The 23,812-nt window shown below is 39.5% G+C and overlaps 1 protein-coding gene across 1 annotated transcript in view; it reads right to left on the bottom strand.

Annotated features, from left to right (window-relative positions):
• The window catches only part of TMC1 (transmembrane channel like 1), a 71,605-nt gene that overhangs the window by 5,724 nt on the left and 42,069 nt on the right, over positions 1-23,812 (bottom strand). Inside the window, exons 10-16 of the mRNA XM_075136329.1 lie at positions 21,655-21,799; positions 20,926-21,120; positions 13,701-13,880; positions 13,335-13,487; positions 11,266-11,394; positions 5,247-5,314; positions 2,223-2,462 (exon numbers count right to left, since the gene is read on the bottom strand). Of these exons, the coding sequence (XP_074992430.1) occupies positions 2,223-2,462; positions 5,247-5,314; positions 11,266-11,394; positions 13,335-13,487; positions 13,701-13,880; positions 20,926-21,120; positions 21,655-21,799 (1,110 nt within the window). The remainder of the gene's footprint in view (positions 1-2,222; positions 2,463-5,246; positions 5,315-11,265; positions 11,395-13,334; positions 13,488-13,700; positions 13,881-20,925; positions 21,121-21,654; positions 21,800-23,812) is intronic.

Raw genomic sequence — 23,812 nt, 5'->3', positions numbered from 1 at the left:
ACCTGGGCACACTGCTGGCTCATGTTCAGCCGACTGTCAACCAGCATCCCCAGGTCCTTTTCAACGAGGCAGCTTTCCAGCCACTCTTCCCCAAGCCTGTAGCATTGCTTGGGGTTGTTGTGGCCGAAGTGCAGGACCCGGCACCTGGCCTTTTTGAATCTCATACAGTTGGCCTCAGCCCATCGATCCAGCCTGTCCAGGTTCCTCTGCAGAGCCTTCCTACCCTCCAGCAGATCAACACTCCCGCCCAACTTGGTGTCGTCTGCAAACTTACTGAGGGAGCACTCAATCCCCTCATCCAGATCATTGATAAAGATATTGAACAGGACCGACCCCTAAATTGAGCCCTGGGGAACACCGCTTGTGACCGACCGCCACCTGGATTTAACTCCGTTCACCACAATTCTCTGGGCTCGGCCGTCCAACCAGTTTTTTACCCAGCGAAGAGAGTACTTGTCTAAGCCGTGAGCCGCCAGCTTCTCTAGGAGAATGCCATGGGAGACAGTGTCAAAGGCTTTACTGAAGTCCAGGAAGACCACATCCACAGCCTTTCCCTCATCCACGAGGCGGGTCATCTGGTCATAGAAGGAGATCAGGTTGGTCAAGCAGGACCTGCCTTCCATGAACCTGTGCTGGCTGGGCCTGATCCCCTGGTTGTCCCGGACATGGCTTGTGAGCGCCCTCAAGACGAACTGCTCCATAATCTTCCCTGGCACCAAGGTCAGACTGACCGGCCTGTAGTTCCCTGGATCCTCCTTCCGGCCCTTCTTGTAGATGGGTGTCACATTGGCAAGCCTCCAGTCACCTGGGACCTCCCCTGTTAACCAGGACTGCTGGCAAATGATGGAGAGTGACTTCGCAAGCTCCTCCGCCAGCTCCCTCAGTACCCTCAGGTGGATCCCATCCAGCCCCATAGACTTGTGAGTGTCCAGGTGGCGTAGCAGGTCATTAACTTCTTCCTCTTGGATTATGGGGGGTTTATTCTGCTCTTCATACCTGTCTTCCAGCTCAGGAGGCTGAGTACCCTGAGGATAACTGCTCTGACTATTAAAGACTGAGGCATAAAAGGTCTTATCCTCATCCTCAGTGGCAATGTTCCCCCCCACATCCAATAAAGGATGGAGATTCTCCTTGGCTCTCTTTTTGTCATTAATATGTTTGTAAAAACATTTTTTGTTGTCTCTCACGACAGTGGCCAGGTTGAGTTCTAGCTGGGCTTTTGCCTTTGTAATTTCCTCTCTGCATGACCTAAGGAGATCCCTGTACTCTTCTTGAGTAGCCAGTGGATAAATATTGGTAGAGCATGGCTCTATATTAAAAAAAAAGAAAATATTTTCCTGTTGGTAACTCAGTGTCCCATCTATTATGAAACTTATTCAAACATTTCATTGGAGTCAGGATGTCTCTTTTACTATTGTCCTACTCTTGCTTTGCTAATACTTTAATCAAAACCAAAGAATAAAGTCTTTCAAAAATTTTAATTTCATATATTGACTGTTGTTGTGTACTAATTATAGTTGTATGTCATGCTACCTGGCAAGTAAAGATGATGAAAATAGTCCTGGACTTTCCAGGTAGTGTGCACAAAAGAAGAAAGCGTGGCAACATCTAAACTAGCTTGAATGCAAGGCATATGTTTGCACAGGCAAGGCAGGCCTAAGTTTTTAGAAGGGACTAATGAACGTGGAGGTCTTGAAGACTTCAGAAACAGAATCAGCTTCACAGTGGTAATACCGATGCATGAAATACTGTGTCAGCTGGAGAGAATCACAGCAGTCAAGCAAGACTGCACTACCGTACGGTTAGCACACCACCATACATTCTGATATGCCCCTCCTACAGAGCATATGCAGACATTTCCTGAAAGCCACCACTCTCAAGCCAGCAGACCAGAGATGCATCACAGGTCACTGCTCTACTCCTTAAGAATAATTTCTGGCTTAATTACAACAGTAATGACAGTTTTTCACATTACAAGTAACTAAAAGAAAGGATTTTCTGTTCTACACTTCAGATAAAACTTTCTAAAGAATTACACAGTTTTCTAGGATTCCAGCTTCAGGAATTATCCACAATGAGAAATGTGACACAATTAAACACTCAGCCTATCAGGTGCTAACACTTATTATAGAAGCTCTTTTTCATTACTGCATCATTCACTGTGATGTGATGAGGCAGTTCATTACATCAATAACAAAAGATGGAAGTAAAATGCAAAAAACCTGAAAGGACCACAGTCAAAAGATGGTGGGATGGAGACAATGGTGTACACAGCAGGCAGTGTGGAAAGAAAGAGGATGAAAAGCAGCATGGCCATGTAGAAGTTATTAGATCTGGAAGCCTTGAAGACCCTCTCTTGGGGGACATTGCAGCACATCACTGCCCAGCACTGCAGGTACATTGAAGTGTGGAGGCGGAACACGTTGATCGCTGGGAGACATGGAGCATAAAAAGATCCCATCCTAGAAAAGAAGAAAAAAATAACCACTTTGTTGTAGGACTTCTGTCTTCCTAGATATGCCACCCGTTCCCCATATCAATGTGCTTTGCAACCATACACATTGTGCCCTCAGAAATCAAGTACATAAAACCATCTTTATATTTTTTTACTGGTCTTGTCTCTTCAATCTTCCTTTAAGAACTGCAGGCTTATGGAGAGAATTCTCCGTATGAACTTTTTGTTTCAAAGTTACAAAGCCCTCTCTCTCTGCAATTAAATAGTCACCTGATGAAATGTTATCCACTCTTGTTTCGTCCCTTTAGTTCAGGTAGCATCTCATTTGTGTGGTGTAAAAAAGGATAGCCCTAAAGCTAGGTATTACCAAATTAACCTGATTTATTCTTCATTGTTTTTCTTAATATACTAGCACCATTTTAGGAAGGATATTTTTGCTTAGTTGACATTTATTTTACTTCTATTACCATGGTTATTTAGTGCTTCATTCCAACAAACCGCTTATTGATTCTGCTAAATACAGTTTTTTCCTTATGATGTATAGTTGCATGGTTATGACACTGAAACAGTTGGGACCATTTCACTTTTATCACACCTTGTTTCTTGTGCGATGCTGACTGAAGAATAATTACTTTTGTTTTCCTGGCCTAAAAACCAGGAAATAGATCTACATGGTTTGAAAGACCTTCTGAGTACAGAAATATTATGACAGACTCTATTATATTAATATCTCTCCTTCCTCTTTTCATATAGCTTCAATGAAATAATAAAGGGTTTGCTAGTCTACAGTTGAAGGGAAAGAGCAATTCATGGCCCTGTTCCTTACCCTCATGGAAATCAGTTGCAAAATACTCATCAATTTCAACAAGTTCAGAATCTGGGTAATTTATGGCCGTTATCATAGTATTTCAGTATACATTTATTATACGGTAGACAAATTCTTGCCAAAGCTTATTAATACAGAGAAGACTTGCAAGTGATTTGCATCCCTCTTGCTTTGTGAAAACACAAAGAGAAGAGAGGAGTTTTCCTAATCACATGGTCTCTCTGTTATACACAAAAATAAATGCACACATACATGTCTCTTGTATCTTTTTTAGTTCTGTGATAGTGCCAGCTCACCAGCTGCACCTGAAACTCTTTTGTATTCTTTTTCAGAAGAGCACAAGCATGTGCAATACAATTTGTAAAGCTCACATAAAACAGAAACCAATTCATCCTATGTATGTATTAATGATAAACATGGTTTTGGCAGTGTATGTTTATTATAATTCAGTCAACCTTTTTTTTATTCATCTGATGTATTTGGTTCAGTTTGAATCATCAGACATTATTTTGAAAAACACTACAACACTAGTGCCTTACTTGGCACTGCAAATATCAATTAGCACGTAAATGTGGTCCCAAAACTGCAATAAGCAGTAAGCTGAAGAATGCTTTATCTAAATAGCATCACAAAAGCACAAGTCACAGTTTCTGTGCCAGAACGTGTATATTGGGGCATGGCAGCTTAGAAGTGCACAGAGTCTGTACATGTAATGAAGTATAAAAATGATAGGTATGTATAGAAGTTTTGTTAGAGAATAATCAGGAATCGACTCCTTCACCCAGTCCTCAACGTCTATCAGGTAGAGAATGATTTCCAACTTATCTTCCAAAGTGTTAGTTACAGCAGTAGAAAGTATTAGTGCCATCAATTGTGTATAAAATTGCAAGCAGATTTTATGTTGCAGCCTCATCATTTTGATGAACAGCAGCCCGAGAAATGTTACCTATCAGAAATTAGAATGCCAGTCCCAAGGCAGATAGCAACATGCCAATTGCAAAGCTAAGTCACTTTTTTAAGGTGCGGGACACAATTTAGGTGCCTTACATGCCAGCAGCAGGGCTGGACTCCCTCCAGCCACAGTCTTATGGCATGCCATTACTACGAAGCCATAGGTGGTGCCATGCAATATACCCTCCTTCTGAGCAAGCCCACAGTGATGCTGTTGGGTCCTTCAGTGCGTCCCTCCCTTAGGGATTGCTTGTGGGGGCTATCTTTCTTTGCCATATTTCTGTGGCATTTCTTTGACATGCACGCAACACACAACCTTTGGGCTTTACAGAAGCAAGAGCTTTCACCAAGCAAAAAGTCTGATCAGCAAAGTCATATTAAGGGTGAAAAATTAGGTCTTAGCAAGAATTAACTTTGAGAAGTCAACAGTGCTTGAGGAGGACAGTTCCTGAGGAAGACTGAGCATCTTGAATGAGGACTCTACATGCTGGTATTCTTTACCACTTATGTAAAGTCAAAAAATGGGATGAAACATAGACGACTTCTCCTCTAGAGCTAAGGACTAATACTGCAGCAGTAGCATTTTGTGCATATTCACATGCCTGCACAGATAAGTGTACATACATTTGTTTTAAGGCCTTTTTTCACAGGACGCATGGGAAAAGAGTGGTAAAGTATTTTGAAAGGCTGAAATTCAAAGCAAAACATTACAGGCCAGCTGCTTGCTCTAGCAAACAGTCAGTCAACAAAAAGATAAGATTCATCTACACAGCTTTTTACTGGTTGGTCTTACCAGCTCATTGCAAAATCCTGATGCATCTGGTCCAATAATCTTAGCCCAGAACCAGTTTTGAAGTGGTCCCACTGATTGCAGTGTACCAGAGTTTGATATATATTGCATTACACTTCCATCAAACTAAAGCAATGGGACAGGGTCAGCATTTCAGAAGAATCTTTCACAGATACAGCTAAATTCTGCAGTCCTGCAGATGCAACATGCTTTGCCATACCTACCAGATCATGCCTTGGTTGAAGATCAGTCCCAGCACATTTCCACTTATATCGAATTCAGAATATGATGGCTGAAAGAAATAATACAGGTGCTTTCAGTAGGCTTGCAAAAAGAGTTTTAGGATGACTACTCCCTTGGGAGACAGTCCTGAAGGGCAAAAGAGTCCAGGAAGGCTGGACATTCTTCAAGAAGGAAGTCTTAAAGGCACAGGAGCGGGCTGTCCCCATGTGCTGTAAGAAGAACGGGCGGGGAAGAAAAGGAGAGTTTATCACCTTTGGAAAAAGGGGCAGGCAACTCAAGAAGAGTACAGGGATCTCGTTAGGTCATGCAGAGTAGAAATTAGAAAGGCAAAAGCCCAGCTAGAACTCAACCTGGCCACTGTCGTGAGAGACAACAAAAATGCTTTTACAAGTATTTTAATGACAAAAGGAGAGCCAAGGAGAATCTCCATCCTCTATTGGATGCGGGGGGGAACGTTGCCACCAAGGACGAGGATAAGGCTGAGGTACTTAATGCCTTCTTTGCCAGTCTTTAATAGTCAGAGCAGTTATCCTCAGGGTATACTCAGCCTCCTCAGCTAGAAGACAGGGACGGAGAGCTGGATAAACCCCCCATAATCCAAGAGGCAGAAGTTAATGACCTGCTACGCCTCCTGGACACTCACAAGTCTATGGGGCCGGATGGGATCCACCCGAGGGTACTGAGGGAGCTGGCGGAGGAGCTTGCGAAGCTGCTCTCCGTCATTTGCCAGCAGTCCTGGTTAACAGGGGAGGTCCCAGGTGACTGGAGGCTTGCCAATGTGACACCCATCTACAAGAAGGGCCGGAAGGAGGATCCAGGGAACTACAGGCCGGTCAGTCTGACCTCGGTGCCAGGGAAGATTATGGAGCGGTTCATTTTGAGGGCGCTCACAAGCCATGTCCGGGACAACCAGGGGATCAGGCCCAGCCAGCACAGGTTCATGGAAGGCAGGTCCTGCTTGACCAACCTGATCTCCTTCTATGACCAGATGACCCGCCTCGTGGATGAGGGAAAGGCTGTGGATGTGGTCTTCCTGGACTTCAGTAAAGCCTTTGACACTGTCTCCCATGGCATTCTCCTAGAGAAGCTGGCGGCTCACGGCTTAGACAGGTACTCTCTTCGCTGGGTAAAAAACTGGTTGGACGGCCGAGCCCAGAGAATTGTGGTGAACGGAGTTAAATCCAGGTGGCGGTCGGTCACAAGCGGTGTTCCCCAGGGCTCAATTTAGGGGCCGATCCTGTTCAATATCTTTATCAATGATCTGGATGAGGGGATTGAGTGCTCCCTCAGTAAGTTTGCAGACGACACCAAGTTGGGCGGGAGTGTTGATCTGCTGGAGGGTAGGAAGGCTCTGCAGAGGAACCTGGACAGGCTGGATTGATGGGCTGAGGCCAACTGTATGAGATTCAAAAAGGCCAGGTGCCGGGTCCTGCACTTCGGCCACAACAACCCCAGGCAACGCTACAGGCTTGGGGAAGAGTGGCTGGAAAGCTGCCCAGAGGAAAAGGACCTGGGGATGCTGGTTGACAGTCGGCTGAACATGAGCCAGCAGTGTGCCCAGGTGGCCAAGAAGGCCAACGGCATCCTGGCCTGTATCAGAAATAGTGTGGCCAGCAGGAGCAGGGAGGTGATCGTGCCCCTGTACTCGGCACTGGTGAGGCCGCACCTCGAATACTGTATTCAGTTTTGGGCCCCTCACTACAGGAAGGACATGGAGGTGCTGGAGGGTGGCCAGAGGAGGGCAACGAAGCTGGTGAAGGGCCTGGAGCACAAGTCTTATGAGGAGCGGCTGAGGGAACTGGGGTTGTTTAGTCTGGAGAAGAGGAGGCTGAGGGGAGACCTCATTGTGCTCTACAACTACCTGAAAGGAGGTTGTAGCGAGGTGGGTGTTGGTCTCTTCTGCCAAGTAACTAGCGATAGGATGAGAGGAAATGGCCTCAAGTTGTACCAAGGGAGGTTTAGACTGGACGTTAGGAGAAATTTCTTTACTGAAAGAGTGGTGAAGCCTTGGAACAGGCTGCCCAGGGAATTGGTTGAGTCACCATCCCTGGAAGTATTTAAAAGACGTGTAGATGAGGCGCTTAGGGACATCATTTAGTGGGCATGGTGGTGTTGAGTTGATGGTTGGACTCGATGATCTTAGAGGTCTTTTCTAACCTTAATGATTCTATGATTCTATGATTCTATGATTACAGTATATTAAAACTGTCACTTCCAACAGCAGCAGCATGCTGCATTGTGTTGTAAGGCCCCTTGTTGCATCTTATCAGTGAATCATGAAATGAATTAATATGACTCAAGGCCAACAGACAGACTTTAATACAGCTTGTGGTATTTTACTGAAAATCTTTTTGAGATTTGTTCAGAAGAAGGTGCTAATGGAGAATTAAAAATAGTTCTGGGTACTGAATCAATTTTAAAACAACAGTTCGTAAATTTTCCATTGCAGTGGTTAATGGTGGTCATCTCATGTATCCTCCAATACAGTACCAGCCATGAGGCTGCTGTGATTTAATTCCTGTTTGAACTAGAACGCTATCTTTCATATTTTGAGTTTAACAGTTACACTGTTGAAGAATTCTTTTTAAACATCGATAGATGTTGCCAATTATTGTCTTCCCTGTTTAATATGAATATCTTATTTCTAATTTGAGTGTGTTTGATTCTAATTTTTACTTCACGATTCAGCCATGGGGTCTCATTATTGCTTTGTCTGCTGAAGAAAGCACTGTATCATACATTTTTGTTTCCAGTATACACACATAAATACCGTAAACAAATAATTCTTTAGTATTATATTTCTGAGCTATTCATCTGACACTTTCATTCTGTTTTTCCAAAGCTTTAATCATTTCCACATCTCTTCTTTTACCCTATTTATTAGTCTCTAATTCATAAACACTTCCATCTGCAAACATTAAATACACTGAATTTCAGCAGCGATTGAAATACACACATACATATTTGTGTGTATATGCACCAGAACAAAACTTTCTGGTAAGAAATTATTGCTATAAACTTTTGGTTTACACTTATATGTCTTATTCAAGCATATTATTCATATGGTTTTGCATTGTCACAAGATTTTGTTTAATCAGCCTTCTCATAAAAGAGAGTTTTGCTACACCATGGCTGGTGACTTGCATGATTCACCATAGTGGGTGGACAAAAAGGTCATGCGTAATTTGTATCTTCCAGGTATTAATTACATGGATGACTGATAGAGGAAGGGGGATGAGATACAAAAATAACTATGCCCTTATGGCTGAGCCAAGACAAAGTTATTCTATTAAAATCACAAATTAAAGTCACAATTTTGAATTGTACTATGTTATATTGTTGGAATACTTGGAGCCCCTACACTCTTTCTGTGTAGTTTTGTGTATACGTACAGATACATATGTATATGTTTACAGCAAACTGCTATATTTATGTTGCACGTATTTATGAATCTGCTTCCATAAGAGGAAAGATTAAGTAGATTAGTAGTATTCAACCTGGAAAGCAGTTGACTAAGGAGAGCTGAATAGAGGGATAGAATATCATAAGTAACATGGAGAAATAAATAGGCTCATACAGAATCAAAAAATGTGTGACTGTTCTTCATAACATAGGGGGTTGCATTAACAAATAAAATAATTTGAGATTTAATTTTTAAATGACAAAAAGGAAGTGTTTTTCCACACAACATGCAAGTTAATTTCTGGAATTCTTTGCCAAAGGACATTTTGGTTGTCAAAAATATTTAGGGTATAAAAAAAGTCTAAAAATTAATGGATGATAGGTACATCATAGCCACTAACCACAGAGACACAGGTATAGCTACTTCCTAGGGAAGATTTTAAGCTCAGATATTTCCATAAATTCAATGATTTCCAGTTTGCACTTCCACTTCTGGCTGTTGTTTCAGGCAGCTTACTGGACCTGAGGACCATAATTGACCAGGCCCGTTATAGCCATTCTTATATACTGCCAAATAAAAATGTCAATGATAAGTTGGTTTCAGCATCTCTTACCAGCAGATGTGTTGTTGACACTTTGAGAACATATATATCTTGGAAATAAGTGTCCCCTCATTGCTGGATAAACATGCCACTGTTTCCATTAACAGTGTTGAAGCCCTTGTGTGGGCTGTGAGGTTCACTCTCACTGCTTATTGTCTATGTTCTTTACTTTGTATACAGATGAATGGCTGGAAAGAAGGATTGTATCTGCACAGCTCTTTAGTCCAGATCCTTAATTAAAGCTCTTTCCTTTATAGGCTCTGCTATATTGATTGAATTACTGTATTATATTCCATTAACATCCCTAATGGTAACAAAAAACGAAGCAAAAATTAAGTCTGAATTTTTAATGGGTGAATGACAATTCACCTGACAACTAGCACTCCCAGTTCAAGCCAAGCTGTCCTACAGTTCACTGTGTGGCTCCCAACACCGGGAGACTGCAGGTGTCTCACAAAAAATACATCTAGTAGCCCCATCCAGCTGTTCTGCATACCCAGGCTCATCTCAAATAGCACTAGGCTCCTGTAGTTGGGCAGGTCATGAAACAAAACGTCCCTGCATAAAAGGCAGCATATTCAGAGTAAATAGCAAGGGCGGAAAGGCTTCAGGAAACCCAAATGGAAGCCAAATCATCCCAGGTAAAGAGTCTGTCTTACAGTCTTCAGAATGGCTTTCAGACTTGCATTCATTCAGGCCCTTTCATTGATTGTGGATATCCTGAGAGGGAAAAGATCCAGGCTATCATTTCAACATCTTTGAAAAATACAATGTCCGAGCTATTTCCTGTCAGATGTAGCACTGGCTACAATGATTCATGTGTTCCCCACATCCAGCCTTAGCTATTGCATTGGCTGTGAAACATCTGAAAATGTAAGGACGCTCCGGATGCAATTTAAATATATGAAAATACACAGTTCCACATGTTGTGCTGGCTCTCTGCCCATGCTGTATTCAAATTCCTGCATTTCATTTTCATATTGCATATTCTACAACCTGGCCAACTGGTAGTCTTTGTCTCCAGCCCTACACCAGTCCTGTTTGAGACACATTGTAGAATTAACAGGGAGAAATCTGAACCTTGCTATAAAGGCCAAAATTTCATAGGAGCCAGACAATAGCAATGAGATTGCTATACCAGAAAACTGGTTTTTGTATAGAAAACACCAAAATTTTCTCTTTCTCTGGAAAATTATCATTTCCCGAGAGGCTGCTTTCAGTAAAACAAGAAATTTGTACCTGTATGAAGGTAAAACTTTGAGGAAAGGAGGACAAAAGGGTGGCAGAACAGCTTCAATGGGTGCTCATGCAGATGTACCCAAGATAGCTTTAAATGACTTCCCTCTTTTCCATACCTCTCAGTAAGTACAAAAGAGGCTTCAGGAGCTTCACAAGCTTTACCAGTACCCTGACTACTACATAACAGGTAAAAAAACAACATCAGACCTTACCGTGTAGGAATATTAGCTAGCTAAGTTAACCTAACCTCAGATCTGTATAAAAGAGTGAAAGTCTCAACTCCAAAGTGAAGAGCTCTACACCTGCTTATGTTATGGGATTTACTAACTTTATTTCAGCTAAGCTAATTCTAGTAAAAAATATACATAATATTTCTAGAACAATATTTTTCTCCACAAACACTGTGTGCTAGAAGAACTTATACAAAATCTCAGAGAAATCAATGAGATTGTGTTCTGTGGAACAGGGAATGAGTCTTTTAAATTGGAAATGTGTGAAAAATGTGTACCCAGTTTTCCTACACAATCAAATGAAAAAAAAAAAATTTCCTAAAGTTACAGAAGTTGAAAGAACAAAACAAATATCAAGGCATAAACAAATTCTGAGAAAAACTAGCAAAATATTGTTCAGGGAATTTGAAGGTGATGCGTCTAGCCAACTGTTAACTCTGTAGGATTGAAAAGAAAGTGTAACTTACTACAAAAATGTGAAGTGATAATCTGATAAAGACATTTAAAATAGAAACTCAGATACTTACAAATCCATACTCCAAGTCCCAGCACCAGCAGTAATTGAAAAATCTAACGAAGACAGCTCTCAAGAAATCACCAATTAGAATTGTGATGTATGTTGTCATTGTATCAGAGACTGTCAGCCGCACGAATTCCTGTTGGAGCAATATTTTCTTTTAAGAATATATTTAAGAAATCAATAATTACAATAATCATGAAATACTGGACTAGATCCCTAATTATGCTTACCCTGCTTCAACATGGAGAAGACTGCTCCTCCTCTACATTCACTGATTCTGAAAAATGCCAGGAGAAAAACTGCCCCTTGTTTGCTAGAGGTATCCTTTGCTCTAATTTGTGCTCATATTGTCAGATGAGACTTCCAGGGTATGATTAGACTGGGAAAGGCTTCCAGCCAAGATCACCATTGCAACAGAAATCTGAGCTGATATCTTAAACTGCTTTTGATCCTTTTGACTTTGAGAAGATTAAAAGAAAAAAAAAAGTGAACGGCTTGCTTTCTCAAGGAGCACCAACTCCCAGTGAATATGGAGAGGAAAGAAGAAAATCTTAATGGAAACCCTCAATCCTCTACTTACATTTTAGTAAGTCCCACTAAACCATACTCTAACTGGTCTTACCCCAGTAGCCCAAAAGGCTATTACTCTCCCTGAGCTGAAATTAAGGAGAAAATTAATGCAGTGATGAGCTCTTGGTGTTCTTAGTTTATTATTCAGCATCCGCGAAATGAATAGAGGTGCTGTTTATCCTGCCTGTCTGCTCCCTGCTGGTGATTTACTCAGTCAGGAGGTGAGATTGTCAAAGTGATGGAGCAACAGCGAAAGTTGTGATTCAGTGGTGAATTCATTTTCATGCACAAAACAATGGGGTATGATCAAATAGAGGAAAGGGGGATGTCAGAAAATTATTTGGAAATGACATTTTATATTAATAGGTCAATAAAAATAAATGTTCAACTGAATCAAATAAAATGACTGAGCAGATTTACCATTAAACCACTATAGTTCTTTTGCATTATGGTACTTGGCTAAAGACAGAGAAGCCTTCTCAAAAGCACACTGCTGTAAGAGCTATCTTACATGTATTTCCTTGTTGAGGTACTCCTTTTTTTCATCTTTTCTATAGGTCTGTTGTAGTCAGAAATTGATATTGTCTGATCAAAATTCTAATCAGTATTGCCACATTTATTAGGAGTTGTGATGAATCCTGCTTTTCAAAATTGTTAAACAGATTTTGCAAGACAAGATGCGATGGGGAAGAGAAAGGTAAATGAAGGTAAATACACCTCAAATACTATGTTCAGTTTTGGGTCCCTCACTACAACAAGGACATTGAGGTGCTGGAGGGTGGCCAGAGGAGGGCAACAAAGCTGGTGAAGGGCCTGGAGCACAAGTCTTATGAGGAACGGCTGAGGGAACTGGGGTTGTTTAGTCTGGAGAAGAGGAGGCTGAGGGGAGACCTTACTGCGCTCTACAACTACCTGAAAGGAGGTTGTAGCGAGGTGGGTGTTGATCTCTTCTCCCAAGTAACTAGCAGTAGGACAAGAGGAAATGGTCTCAAGTTGTGCCAAGGAGGTTTAGATTGGACATTAGGAAAAATTTCTTTACTGAAAGAGTGGTCAAGCCTTGGAAAAGGCTGCCCCGGGAAGTGGTTGAGTAACCGTCCCTGGAAGTATTTAAAAGACGTGTAGATGAGGGACATGGTGTAGTAGGCATAGTGGTGTTGGGTTGATGGTTGGACTCGATGATCTTAAAGGTCTTTTCCAAACTTTATGATTCTATGATTCTATGATTCTAAGAGAATAGTGGAAGGGCGGGGGGGGGGGGCAGGGGAGAGGAGAGGAAATGCTTTCAATGCTGTCAAGCTAGAAGAAAGAATTCCCTATTAGATAAGGTCCAAAGAAGCTCAAATAATTTTTTCTCAACTTTTTAGCTCAAGAAAAAGTCCCACATCTGCTTTTCCTCACATTTTCCCAACTTAATACCACTTAGCAGAAATAAAGAGGGTTTAGATATCATATCTTGTAACAGACTATGATCTATTTTCAAATACGAACTCAAAGCAGTTACATTACCTGTCCTACCATTGTTTCCCAGCATGGTCCTCTGGGGACATCTGCAGGGTCCACCTGTATTGGAGGAGCAGTCGAATTTTCTGGAATAGTACCGTTGTACAGGCTGGCTTCCCATATTGACATGTTATACTTGACTATCTTTTCTTCTTCCAACTAAGCAAAGAAATAAATTGGGAAAAAAAAAACCAACATGAGCTTGTTACCAATTCTCAACCTTTTTACTGCAAGACTCTATTACCAGCTCAGACATGGATGTGATTTATAGTACAGAAAGAAAAGAACGTCTTTTGCTGACATGTCTGGCTGGAAATACTCACCCTTGCCCAGCTACATGTTAAAAATAGCGAAGGGAAGTAAACAGCTTGCCTTGAGATTGATTTCATCCATTAGGGCGATAATGAAAGTGTAGAGATTGCCAAGAAAAAGAGCAAAGATTCTTCCCAGCTGCCATCTTAGAGCTATTCGAGGGTGGTAGTTTTCCAGAGAACTGATTACATCAAATAAAGTTGGGCAGAACATTCCTAAAAGTGACATAACCATGTTCACCTGAGAAGGGGAAAAAGAAAAAAGAAAAACAAAGTTTACAGTGAAATGTTAGAGGCAAGTTCTTTTATTATTATTGATTTGGGTGGAGGATGTATTTCCATTTTTATTTGGTTTTTGATTTAATGAAGAACAAAATCCACTCTGGGAGTCACAAGATGTTTTCACAAAGGAAGAAAGGGATGAAAAGGCAGTTGCAAACTACTGCAGGTGGATATATGAGATCTTTTTTTCATTTTACATTTCACTTGAACCTCTGAAATAATGAAATGTTAGTTATTCTGACTAGAACCTACGTTCTAACCAAAATTCTACTATTAGAGAACTTAGCAAAACCTTTTTCCAGTACTGTTTTATGCTACGTCTCTACCACATCTTCCCAATAGACACATAGATGTTCTATAAAAAGCATTCCTACAAAAGTACTGCACTAAATTAAATTTAACTGAGATCTCACCTGAACTTAATTCTGTATTTCACAGATCATAGAATAACAGAATATCTCGAGTTGGAAAGGATCCTCACAGCACTACCTAACACTAAACCATATGACTAAGAGCATCGTCCAGGCGCTCCTTGAACTCTGACAGGCTTGGTGCTATGACCACTTCCCTGGGGAGCCTGTCCCAGTGACCAACCACCCCCTCAGTGAAGAACCTTTTCCTAATATCCAACCTGAAGTTCCCCTGATGCAGCTTCATTCCGTGTCCTCATGTCCTATTGCTGGTCACCAGAAAGAGGAGATCAGCACATCCAACTCTGCTATGGTCACATCTCCGCCTTCTCTTCTCCAAGCTGAACAAGCCAAGTGACCTCTGCCACTCCTCTTAAGTCTTGCCCTTGAGGCCTTGGTCGTCCTCCTCTGGACACACTCTAGTAGTTTGATGTCCTTTTTATATTGAGGCGCCCAAAACTGCACACAGTACTCGAGGTGGGGCCACACTAGTGCAGTGTAGATTGGGACAATCACCTCCCTCGACTGGCTAGCTATGCTTGATGCACCCCAGGACACGGTTGACCTTTTTGGCTGCCGGAGCACACTGTTGACTCATATTCAACTTGCCACCAACCCAAAACCCCACATGTCTTTCTGCAGGGGTGCTCTCCAGCCTCTCATACCCCAATTTGTACATATAACCAGGATTACTCCACCCCGGGTGGTGAATCCAGCACTTGCTCTTTTTAAATTTCATACAGTTTGTGATTGCCCAGCTCTCTAGACTCTCTCAGATCTAATGTTGTCACTGCATAAGCAAATTCAAATCAATCCTACTTCTTTCTGTCTGATTTTCTTAGAAACCTCTAATAAAATTATCTCATCACCATAGCAGTATGGAAATGGAAAAAGTTTACTGAAAGCAGACTGAGAAAAACAGATAACTAGCTTTTATAGAAAGTTTGAAATACAATATAGGTTACAAATTCTACAGACAAGTGAGACATTCTAGTAATGTAACATTCCTAAGTGATTGCTGAAAATTATTTCAGGTCTACTTGAACCTTTTGGTTCTAATTCATTGTGTCAGCCAAAAATGAAAATAATTGAAAAATTTTAAGAATGCAGTTATTCAATTTCAATTTAAAATAAAATTTCATTACACAAAGTGTGTCTGTAAGGAACTAAAAACAACAAACAAGAAACAGAAAACATTGTCTCAATCTAAGTCACAAAGCTTGTTGCAAAACACAAACATGTTTATTTGAGATTAATTAAGTACAAATAATTGATTTAGTCACAAAAAACATAATTGTTCACAGAACTCTAGTCTTCCGGTTGCTCTGAAATAGCATTTCTCAGCCATGCTGGAATCCATTTTGCTAGAACTATTATAAATTTTAATAAATTTCTAACTTTGTGCTACCAAGAGAGTTAGGCTTGCTCTTGCTTTGCAGAAATAATATGGCAGCAGAAAGGCACTACACCAACAAATAAATTCACTCACTTACAAATATATAAAAACATTTCATCCATAAGACTGGTGTTCTTAATGAAAATAAATCAACGGCTTGCTTTCTGCTGTTTTTCCGTTCTTGATTTTTAATGAGTTCTAGAGCTAATGGATTTTTGCATTTGTAGGCAATCAGTAGTGCATTCTGTGCATGGCTTGTGGCACCCTGTAAGAAGTATGTAGATTTTTTTTAATGATTACAGGAATTCACTGATGTTTCCTATGCATTTAGATAGTGTTATTTGTAACTAGGATTATCTTGTTAAAATAACAAGAAGTCACCTCATAACACTCAAAAAAGAAACAACCAACCAAAAACCTGTAGCTATCATCTCTTGCAGCACTTGGGTTTATAACTGAAAAAGGCGGAATTTATATTTGAATCTCCTGCCACCTTTTACCTTATTATAATTGTATTATATTATATTATATTATATTATATTATATTATATTATATTATATTAACCTTATTATATTATATTATATTACCTTATTATACTAGCTGTTTTGGGTTTCATATGTTAATGCCTTGAATAAATTTTCTCTTATGAGAATTGTGGATATTCCTATTTTTTGGTACTTCTAGAAGGGGATGAGATGTTCGTGATCAAAATATTGGTTATTTTTTCTTCATAATGAACTTTTTTTTAAGAGAAGTCTTCAGCGTATCTGACATAGTTTATAACACATATTGTCTCAGTCACCATTAAACCAAAGAATTATACCCAATATAGCCCAAGATGGCAAACCTGCAGGAGTCAACTACAACCAACACAACCAATCATGGATTCTTAAAATTCAAACTTATTGTAACAAGCTGTATATCCTGTTTAACAATAGTAATGTTCAGTCCTGTTGTGAAACTGCTGAACTTCAATCCTCAGAATCCTCACTGACTATGGTGTATCATACCCTCCTGCCGCAACAAGTTCCAGGGGCAAACGTGTTCATAAGAAGAGATGTCCTGGGTCACACTAAAGGTTGGCCTAGCCCAACAGATGCCCAGGGATAAGCAAGAACAGGGGCAAACATATATGAATAATAAGTCCTATACTCCAACTATATTCAGTTTGGGTACTTGTTCAGTCAGGTGTGTTTTTTATTTATTTAGTAACTCCCAGAGGATTTCTCTTTCATGCCTTAGATCAGTCTTCCTTCAGATGGATGTAAATTTTGGCATTCATAGCACTGGCACCCAATATCTACCATTCCTTCCCTTTTGCTTTTTTTGAACCTGGTTTCTACTCAGTTCATTTGATGTCCCTCAATTCTCATACTGGAAGATGTGGTGAATATGTGGTTTGGAAGAAAAGGTATGTCCTTTGGGCAGTTTTAAATATAGTACCTGCTAACTTTATTGAAAGTTTCCTTGTTGCCGCATGGGAGAGGCAGGACAGAAATCACTGCATTTCTTTCTCTTGAACATTCAATATTTTCTATATTTTTGTCACGTTCTGCCTTTTTCACCGCTTATCTGAAGCAAGCATATTCTTTCTCATTTGCTTTCTATCTGCATTTTTCCATGCCTTGACTATTCATGCTCCCCATTTCAAGAGCATTTCTAATTCTGGAGAAAAAACGTTATTAAGATAAGAGGTGAAATGAGGCACAGAAACTTGCAAAGCTGAAAAGTGAGAAATTATTACAACCAAAAATGCAATGTTTTACTGAGACAAAATGTAGTACATTGAGTTTTCAAAATCCAAAAACTATGATGGGTTCTATATTTCAAAAGCATAAACATTTCTCATATAGTTTCATAGATATATTATCATTATACTTTTTAGTTTCTTGTGAAGGATTTTGCTGGACAAAGAAATCATCCATTGAATCATCCATTGAATTTTAGCCACTTCAATCTAGTTTGGTTTCAGAAAGGAGCTGATTTATATTCTGGACTTCTTGCTATCTTGAAGCTCAGGTGCTGGAGCAGATTTCGTTCCCCTGTTTTTATCAGTGACAGTTTCACTGCTTTGTGTGACTTAAAAATTGTGGCATGATATGCCAGAAGAGGGACAACATGCCAGTGTGCATACATGGTAGAGTTACGGTTGATGGTCAATGTGGTCTTATAATGGCTATCTGCTGAGTGAATTTCAAAAGCCCTCTCTGCCCTACTGAGATAGAATTTTCCCTAAGAAAGGAACAACAACCAAGAGGTACCCAGTAATTATTAAAAATCTGGTTAAAAACACAGTTTTTAATCTCTCTCTGACATTAACTACTCCAGATACCAAGTCCCCACATTACACTATAAAAGCTAGAAAATTACTGCTTACACAAGCTTTTCCAGCTGCTGTGAATCTGGTAGGAAATCCTGTGATTGCAATCACAGCTAAACACCAGCCCCCCGGCATATCAAACTGTGCCAACACAACATTAAATATTGAACACTGACTGCTTGTTTGTTAAATGATAAGTTCATTAAGAGTAAGTAGTCTAGCTAAAATAAATTATATTTTCCAATAACAATGATTGCAGTAGTCATAGATTTGTCTAGCATCTGCTGCAGAAAGCACTAATAAAAACCTATTTTTCTAGTAAATACACCTTCATTTTTTAAAAAGAAATTAGATTTAGAAATTATATTTCATACTAATAAAAGCTGCCTGATGATTTCCAGAATTAAAAAGATCATTGGCAACATGGCTTAACAACTTCAATATAAATGTACTCCATATCCACTACTAGGAACGTTAAGATAAATAACAGGATAGTTTTAGTAAAAGATCTATGGGGTTGTTTCAGCTTGCAAGATCTGGAATGTTAAAGCTATACCTTTTTGTTGCTGGAAAAAAAAATTTATGTGTAAAACTTATCTCCTCTTTGCCCAAATGTTGTTAATCATTCTGATTCAAAGAAATCAGTCCGTCTCCTCGTAAGTTTTCTCAGCTTTTAAGTAGCTTTATTTTTAAACAGTACAGGAGTATATTTGAGAAAAAATATACAGGAGTATATTCTGAGTACCTCAGAACCAGAGAGATGCTCATACTACCTTCTAGCTCTGCAACCTTCTATCAAATGAGAAAAGTCAATTTTGTTCAGCAATTTTCATCCAATTTCAGAGCACTTTACCAAGGGAATCAGTGGCGTTATTCTCCACTAAAATTTCCACAGTCATGGGGAAATTGTCGCATGGAGCAGAATCATCATTCATCCATGACCAACCATCAGACCACAGCCATGTATGAGGAGCGATGCAAAGGCTAGGGCTTAACAGTCCCAGTCTGCCTGTTTCCACTAGTTTCCTGCTCTCCATGACACACTAGACAATTTTATCTGAACTGCCATCTGACAGAACTAGGTACTGCTGATATGGAGAGGGAGTTTAAAAATTTACAACACTATGACAGAGGGGGATAGTCAGAGAGAAAAAGGTCTTGTCCACAAAGTCACCAGTGGCACTTTATTAGGCTGTGAGCTTCAGGAACAGATGATATAAAATGTATTTACCTCGGGTTGCTCCAAGGACACCATAATTACATGTAAACATTTTTTAATCCCTTAATACATCCAGTGTGATGAAAAGAAATTTATTACCAAAGGAGTTTAGTATTTTTATGAAGAGTGTCAATTTTTACATACTGTTGCTTGAATTGTATGTAAGAGCTGCACTTTCATTTGCTCTAAATAGTACATTAAGTGTTTCTAGGTTTTTTTTCTGATCAAAATCTCAATTCATTTATTAATGATACAAACATAAAAGAGCTTGATCTAGAAAATAAGAAAAATGTTTAAATGGCTGTTACATAGAAGCCAAATATATTTATGTAATTAAATATTTATATCCAATCAAGTGCAATATTTATACCTCACAAATATATTCACTACCATTCTTCAGCCAAATAACAGCAATGTTGCCTTATCCACTTTCCTTTAGAGACACAACTGCTCCAGATCTTAGTTCTGTGATACAGAGTCTCCTTAGAAGTATTTTTTTCCTAAAGCAAACAAAACTAAAACAATGAATGTAAACATGCATATGCTTAACTACTTTCCAGATTGCAGCATAAGCTAATATAACAGGTTTTGGTAGCACAGTTCTTCTTAGACAAATCTGTTACCACATCTTTCAACTGAGAGAAAGCTGAATTCCTCCTGAACTGTCTTCATCTGCTAGTCTGTTGCCACACTTAGAGCTCGTGTTGCTTTAAGCCAAGCAGTTTTGTACATGACTTTTCTTTCCCATCAGATCAAAATGTAATAACTTTTATTAAATAACTTAACCCAGTTTCAACAGCCCCATTTCTCTGGATTCCGGAAGTGGATTGCTGGAGTTTTTTAAGTTACTTTCTTAGTCAGGTTTTGGTGTTGAAAATTAAGGATTGACTTTCCTCATTCCATTGTCCCCAATCCAAGCATCTTTGTGAGGCTAGCATCTTTTTGCTTTACCTTAAATCAGATATCTACTTTACACTCCAGCTCAGAAGATGAGCTTTAAATAACAAACAGCTAGTTTTACAACATACACAGCAGTGTCTTTGCTAAGAAAGTAAAACCTGCCCAGGTTTTCATATAGCAACACTGACTTCAGGTGCTTACCGCGTACTGTTACAGCAAACACAATCTCTATTGCTATACACCTCTATCAGGCAAGGCTGCATCTGCTCTAGAAAAAAGCAGATTAAGCACAAAAAAATGGTATTGGACTCTTGGACTGGGCAGCTGGAGCTGGAAGGCATGAGTTTCATCCTGTTGCTACACTGCAGAGTTGTACCCATGAGGCCCCAAGCAACCTTAGATATGCGCACACACCAGTCACTTTGCTTGGGCCAGTCTCAGGAGGAAAGCAACAGGAGAGTGGGCTCCTTGAAGAGATCTTGTGAGTCCATAGAGTGGCTGGAAAACAATCTTAAGAGCACAGAGAAGGAAAGGTAAATGCCTCAAATGAAAAGTAAATTCAAAGGGACACTTGAAAGAACCAACCAAGGAGTAATCATTTTAATGACGCAGGAAGCAGAGAGACAAGAACAATTCTTTGGTTAGACATTCACCACGCACACTCAGAGCATTTAAATTCTCAGGGAAAAAAGGCAACATGCAGAGTAGAGGAACACAGTTTCAAACCACATCTATTTTAGAAATGTGCTAGCACGAACTTCATTTCTTTCCCACCACCCGTAGTTCTCCAGACCTTCCAGGGCAAATTTCTGGGATCTTCTGACAACAAAAAAGATGAGGTAGCCACTCCCAGCAAGTGTGCATAGGGCTAAGAAGTTAGCAAGAACCCTCAGGAATCTAGTCAAGTGAATATTTTCCTCTTTTCGGCTTTCCTGCTCCTCCACGATAGCTTCCTGCACTTGTTAGAAAGAAAAGAATATTATGAGTACTTTAATGGTCAAGAATCCACATTGCTTCCCCAGTTGTTAGAAGTCAGTTAAATAAATTACAAAGATGCGAATGCACACCTGGGCATCATGTTTTGAGACGAGCTTATATTGTCTCATAAAATCTGTTTTGGACCCTGGCAGACCCTCAGGTTTTGGCCCCCCAGAGTTCACCTTGCTTCTGTTGAGTGTGTCCCCACTGAGTCTTGTTACACCTGCACTCATGCGCCAAAAAGAAATTTTGGCAGCATGTTCTGTCAGCTTGTGAGGTGCTATAAGGTTGGGTGACCCAGTAGATGTGTGATTAGCTGCCAGAAAAGGAACTGTCACACTTTAAAAATGTGCATTTGTGAGAAAAGAGCAAAACATTTTATAGAGTTACCAATTCTAGTTTAAGCTTCTAGGCCCCAGGCACAGCTAATACTTGACCTTAGTTCCATCTGATTCACACCAGTGTGAAAGACAAATAAGGTTACCTCTCCTTAGTGAGCTCTATTTTACCTTAAAGCTTGTTGTGATGGAGGCAAACTTATTATCTGCTGTCTCAGGATTGCCAATCAGGTAGTCCCAGCTTGTGAACATTTTCCAGCTGAAATTAAAACTAGTATCATCCCCACCACCTTCTTCATTTGCATTCCTTGCCATTCTACAAAAGCCAGAAAGACACAGGAAGATCTTGTTAGAACTAGTTCTGCTATGTGAGCATGATTTTTAAATTGTTCTTAAATTCTAACATTGTTCTGAAAAAACCTACATTATTATTAGTCAGTCATGTTATACTAAATCTGGAAAGTCCAGTCTGAAACAAGAGAGAAGGATGAAGATTTTCATATTTAGATAATTTATGAGCTCACAACACACATTTTGATGAGAAAAAATGAATTCTTAACACCTCAGAGAAACTCTGCTGGATAAGAAACTCAATCGGAAAACAATATCAAGAAGATGACTCAATTAGAAAGCTGCAGAACATCCTGAACTGCAATAGATTTTATTAGAGACTTCACAAAGAGAAAAAAAAAACTCTAAAATAACAAGCCAGAACAAAACCTGGTTATACCATACAAAAGTATCACTAATACAACTTTCTATTTTCCCTTTCATCTCCTATGCACTTATAAGCAACATTTAGAACAGTATCCAGAAACATCAAATTGTTTCTTCAGTGATTTGACTTAATCTTGACAGCTAACTTCTCTATTTCAAAGTGTTGTCATTCATGTAATGATAGTGGTCTGCTTCTGCATACTTTATCACTTAATTTAAACAATTAAGCACAAGGATCATTAGCGTTCAGTATTGTATAGATTTCTTGATCAGGAAAAGGCAATGCCTATTTTAAAGCTCAGTAATGCAGCAGAGTTATGTTATTAATATCAATACATTCTACATACCACATTTTTAACAGTCCAGTAAAAGACATATTCTCAAATCCAGGAAGAGAATAGTAAGTAAATAATACAGAAAATCCTTCTGAGCTGTCATAAACCAATACCAGGTTTGGGTTTGTTTGTTTTACTGCTCAGATACAGAACGGACAGAGATCATGAAAGGTTCTTGTTAGGATCTGCCCTGCTGCTGGTTTCTAGACTAAGATAATTCCTTCTCAAGAGTTCCTAATGAAATAGTGAACAGTCTTGTGGTTGGGATATCATTTCTTTGAGACCAGAAATTTTTCCATTTTATGTGATGTACTGGAAGAGCTGCAGAGAGGAGCCCTAAATCTAAATATTTCCCCTAAATAGACTAATAGTGCTTATAATCCTCACTACCTCTTTCACATAGACATTCCTTTTCCCAGATCTCTGTCAACAGCAGAAAAATGGTAGCACCTCCTATTACACTGCTTTTAGTTTCTGTGCCCACTCTGTTGCTTTCTGCAGAAACAGCAAAGAGCAGAAGACTGCAAGAACTGTCACAAGGTTGCCTAAATATTCATCAGCACTAGTGTCATGTGGCCAGATGAGAAGTTAGCACATACAGTGTATTTTTTTCCTCAAGGATATTCCTTTGTTTGGGCCACAAGGATTTTCTGCTAGAAGGAATATTTTTTTTTTGGTCTGGGTGACAGTCATTGAAATACAATTGTCTGAGACCAAGACTTTTCTAATCTTCACAGCTACATTATCAAAAAATATTTTGAAATATATTTTCGAGCTAAACCAATTACTTTTTTATTGTAGTAATTTGTTCCTCCTCCAAAACTACATATATGTAACTGAAGACATTTTTTTTCCTTCTGAAATGCTTCTTGCCCTATGCAGGAAACCATGTAATAATTGAAAAACAGAACATGAATTAATCTAGTGCTCATGCAAGTGAAAAATACTGATTTTAGCATGAAACAGAGGAGATAGATTAACTGCAGTTTTCTCTATATTCACACGTGTCCTTGAATCTTGACCTGCAGTGCTCTGATTTTTTTCACCATAGGCACCTTTTAAAGCCACCATTATAGCTGACCCTATTATTGTGGTAGGTGGTCACTTTGCTTGAATCAAGAGTATTAAAGATTATATTCATTGGCGGCCTATCTTAGAAACTATCAGAATTATCACAGTTTATTCCAACAGTGAATTTGGCTACAAAATAATGATTTTATTTCATTTAAACTCTGGTTTTATTTAATTTAAATACTGATTCTGGGCCAGTTGTACTG

Source organism: Calonectris borealis, chromosome Z, assembly GCF_964195595.1.
Source record: "Calonectris borealis chromosome Z, bCalBor7.hap1.2, whole genome shotgun sequence".
Classification (NCBI taxonomy): domain Eukaryota; kingdom Metazoa; phylum Chordata; class Aves; order Procellariiformes; family Procellariidae; genus Calonectris; species Calonectris borealis.
The sequence above is the reverse complement of the archived record's forward strand: the minus strand, read 5'-3'. Positions and strand labels throughout refer to the sequence as shown.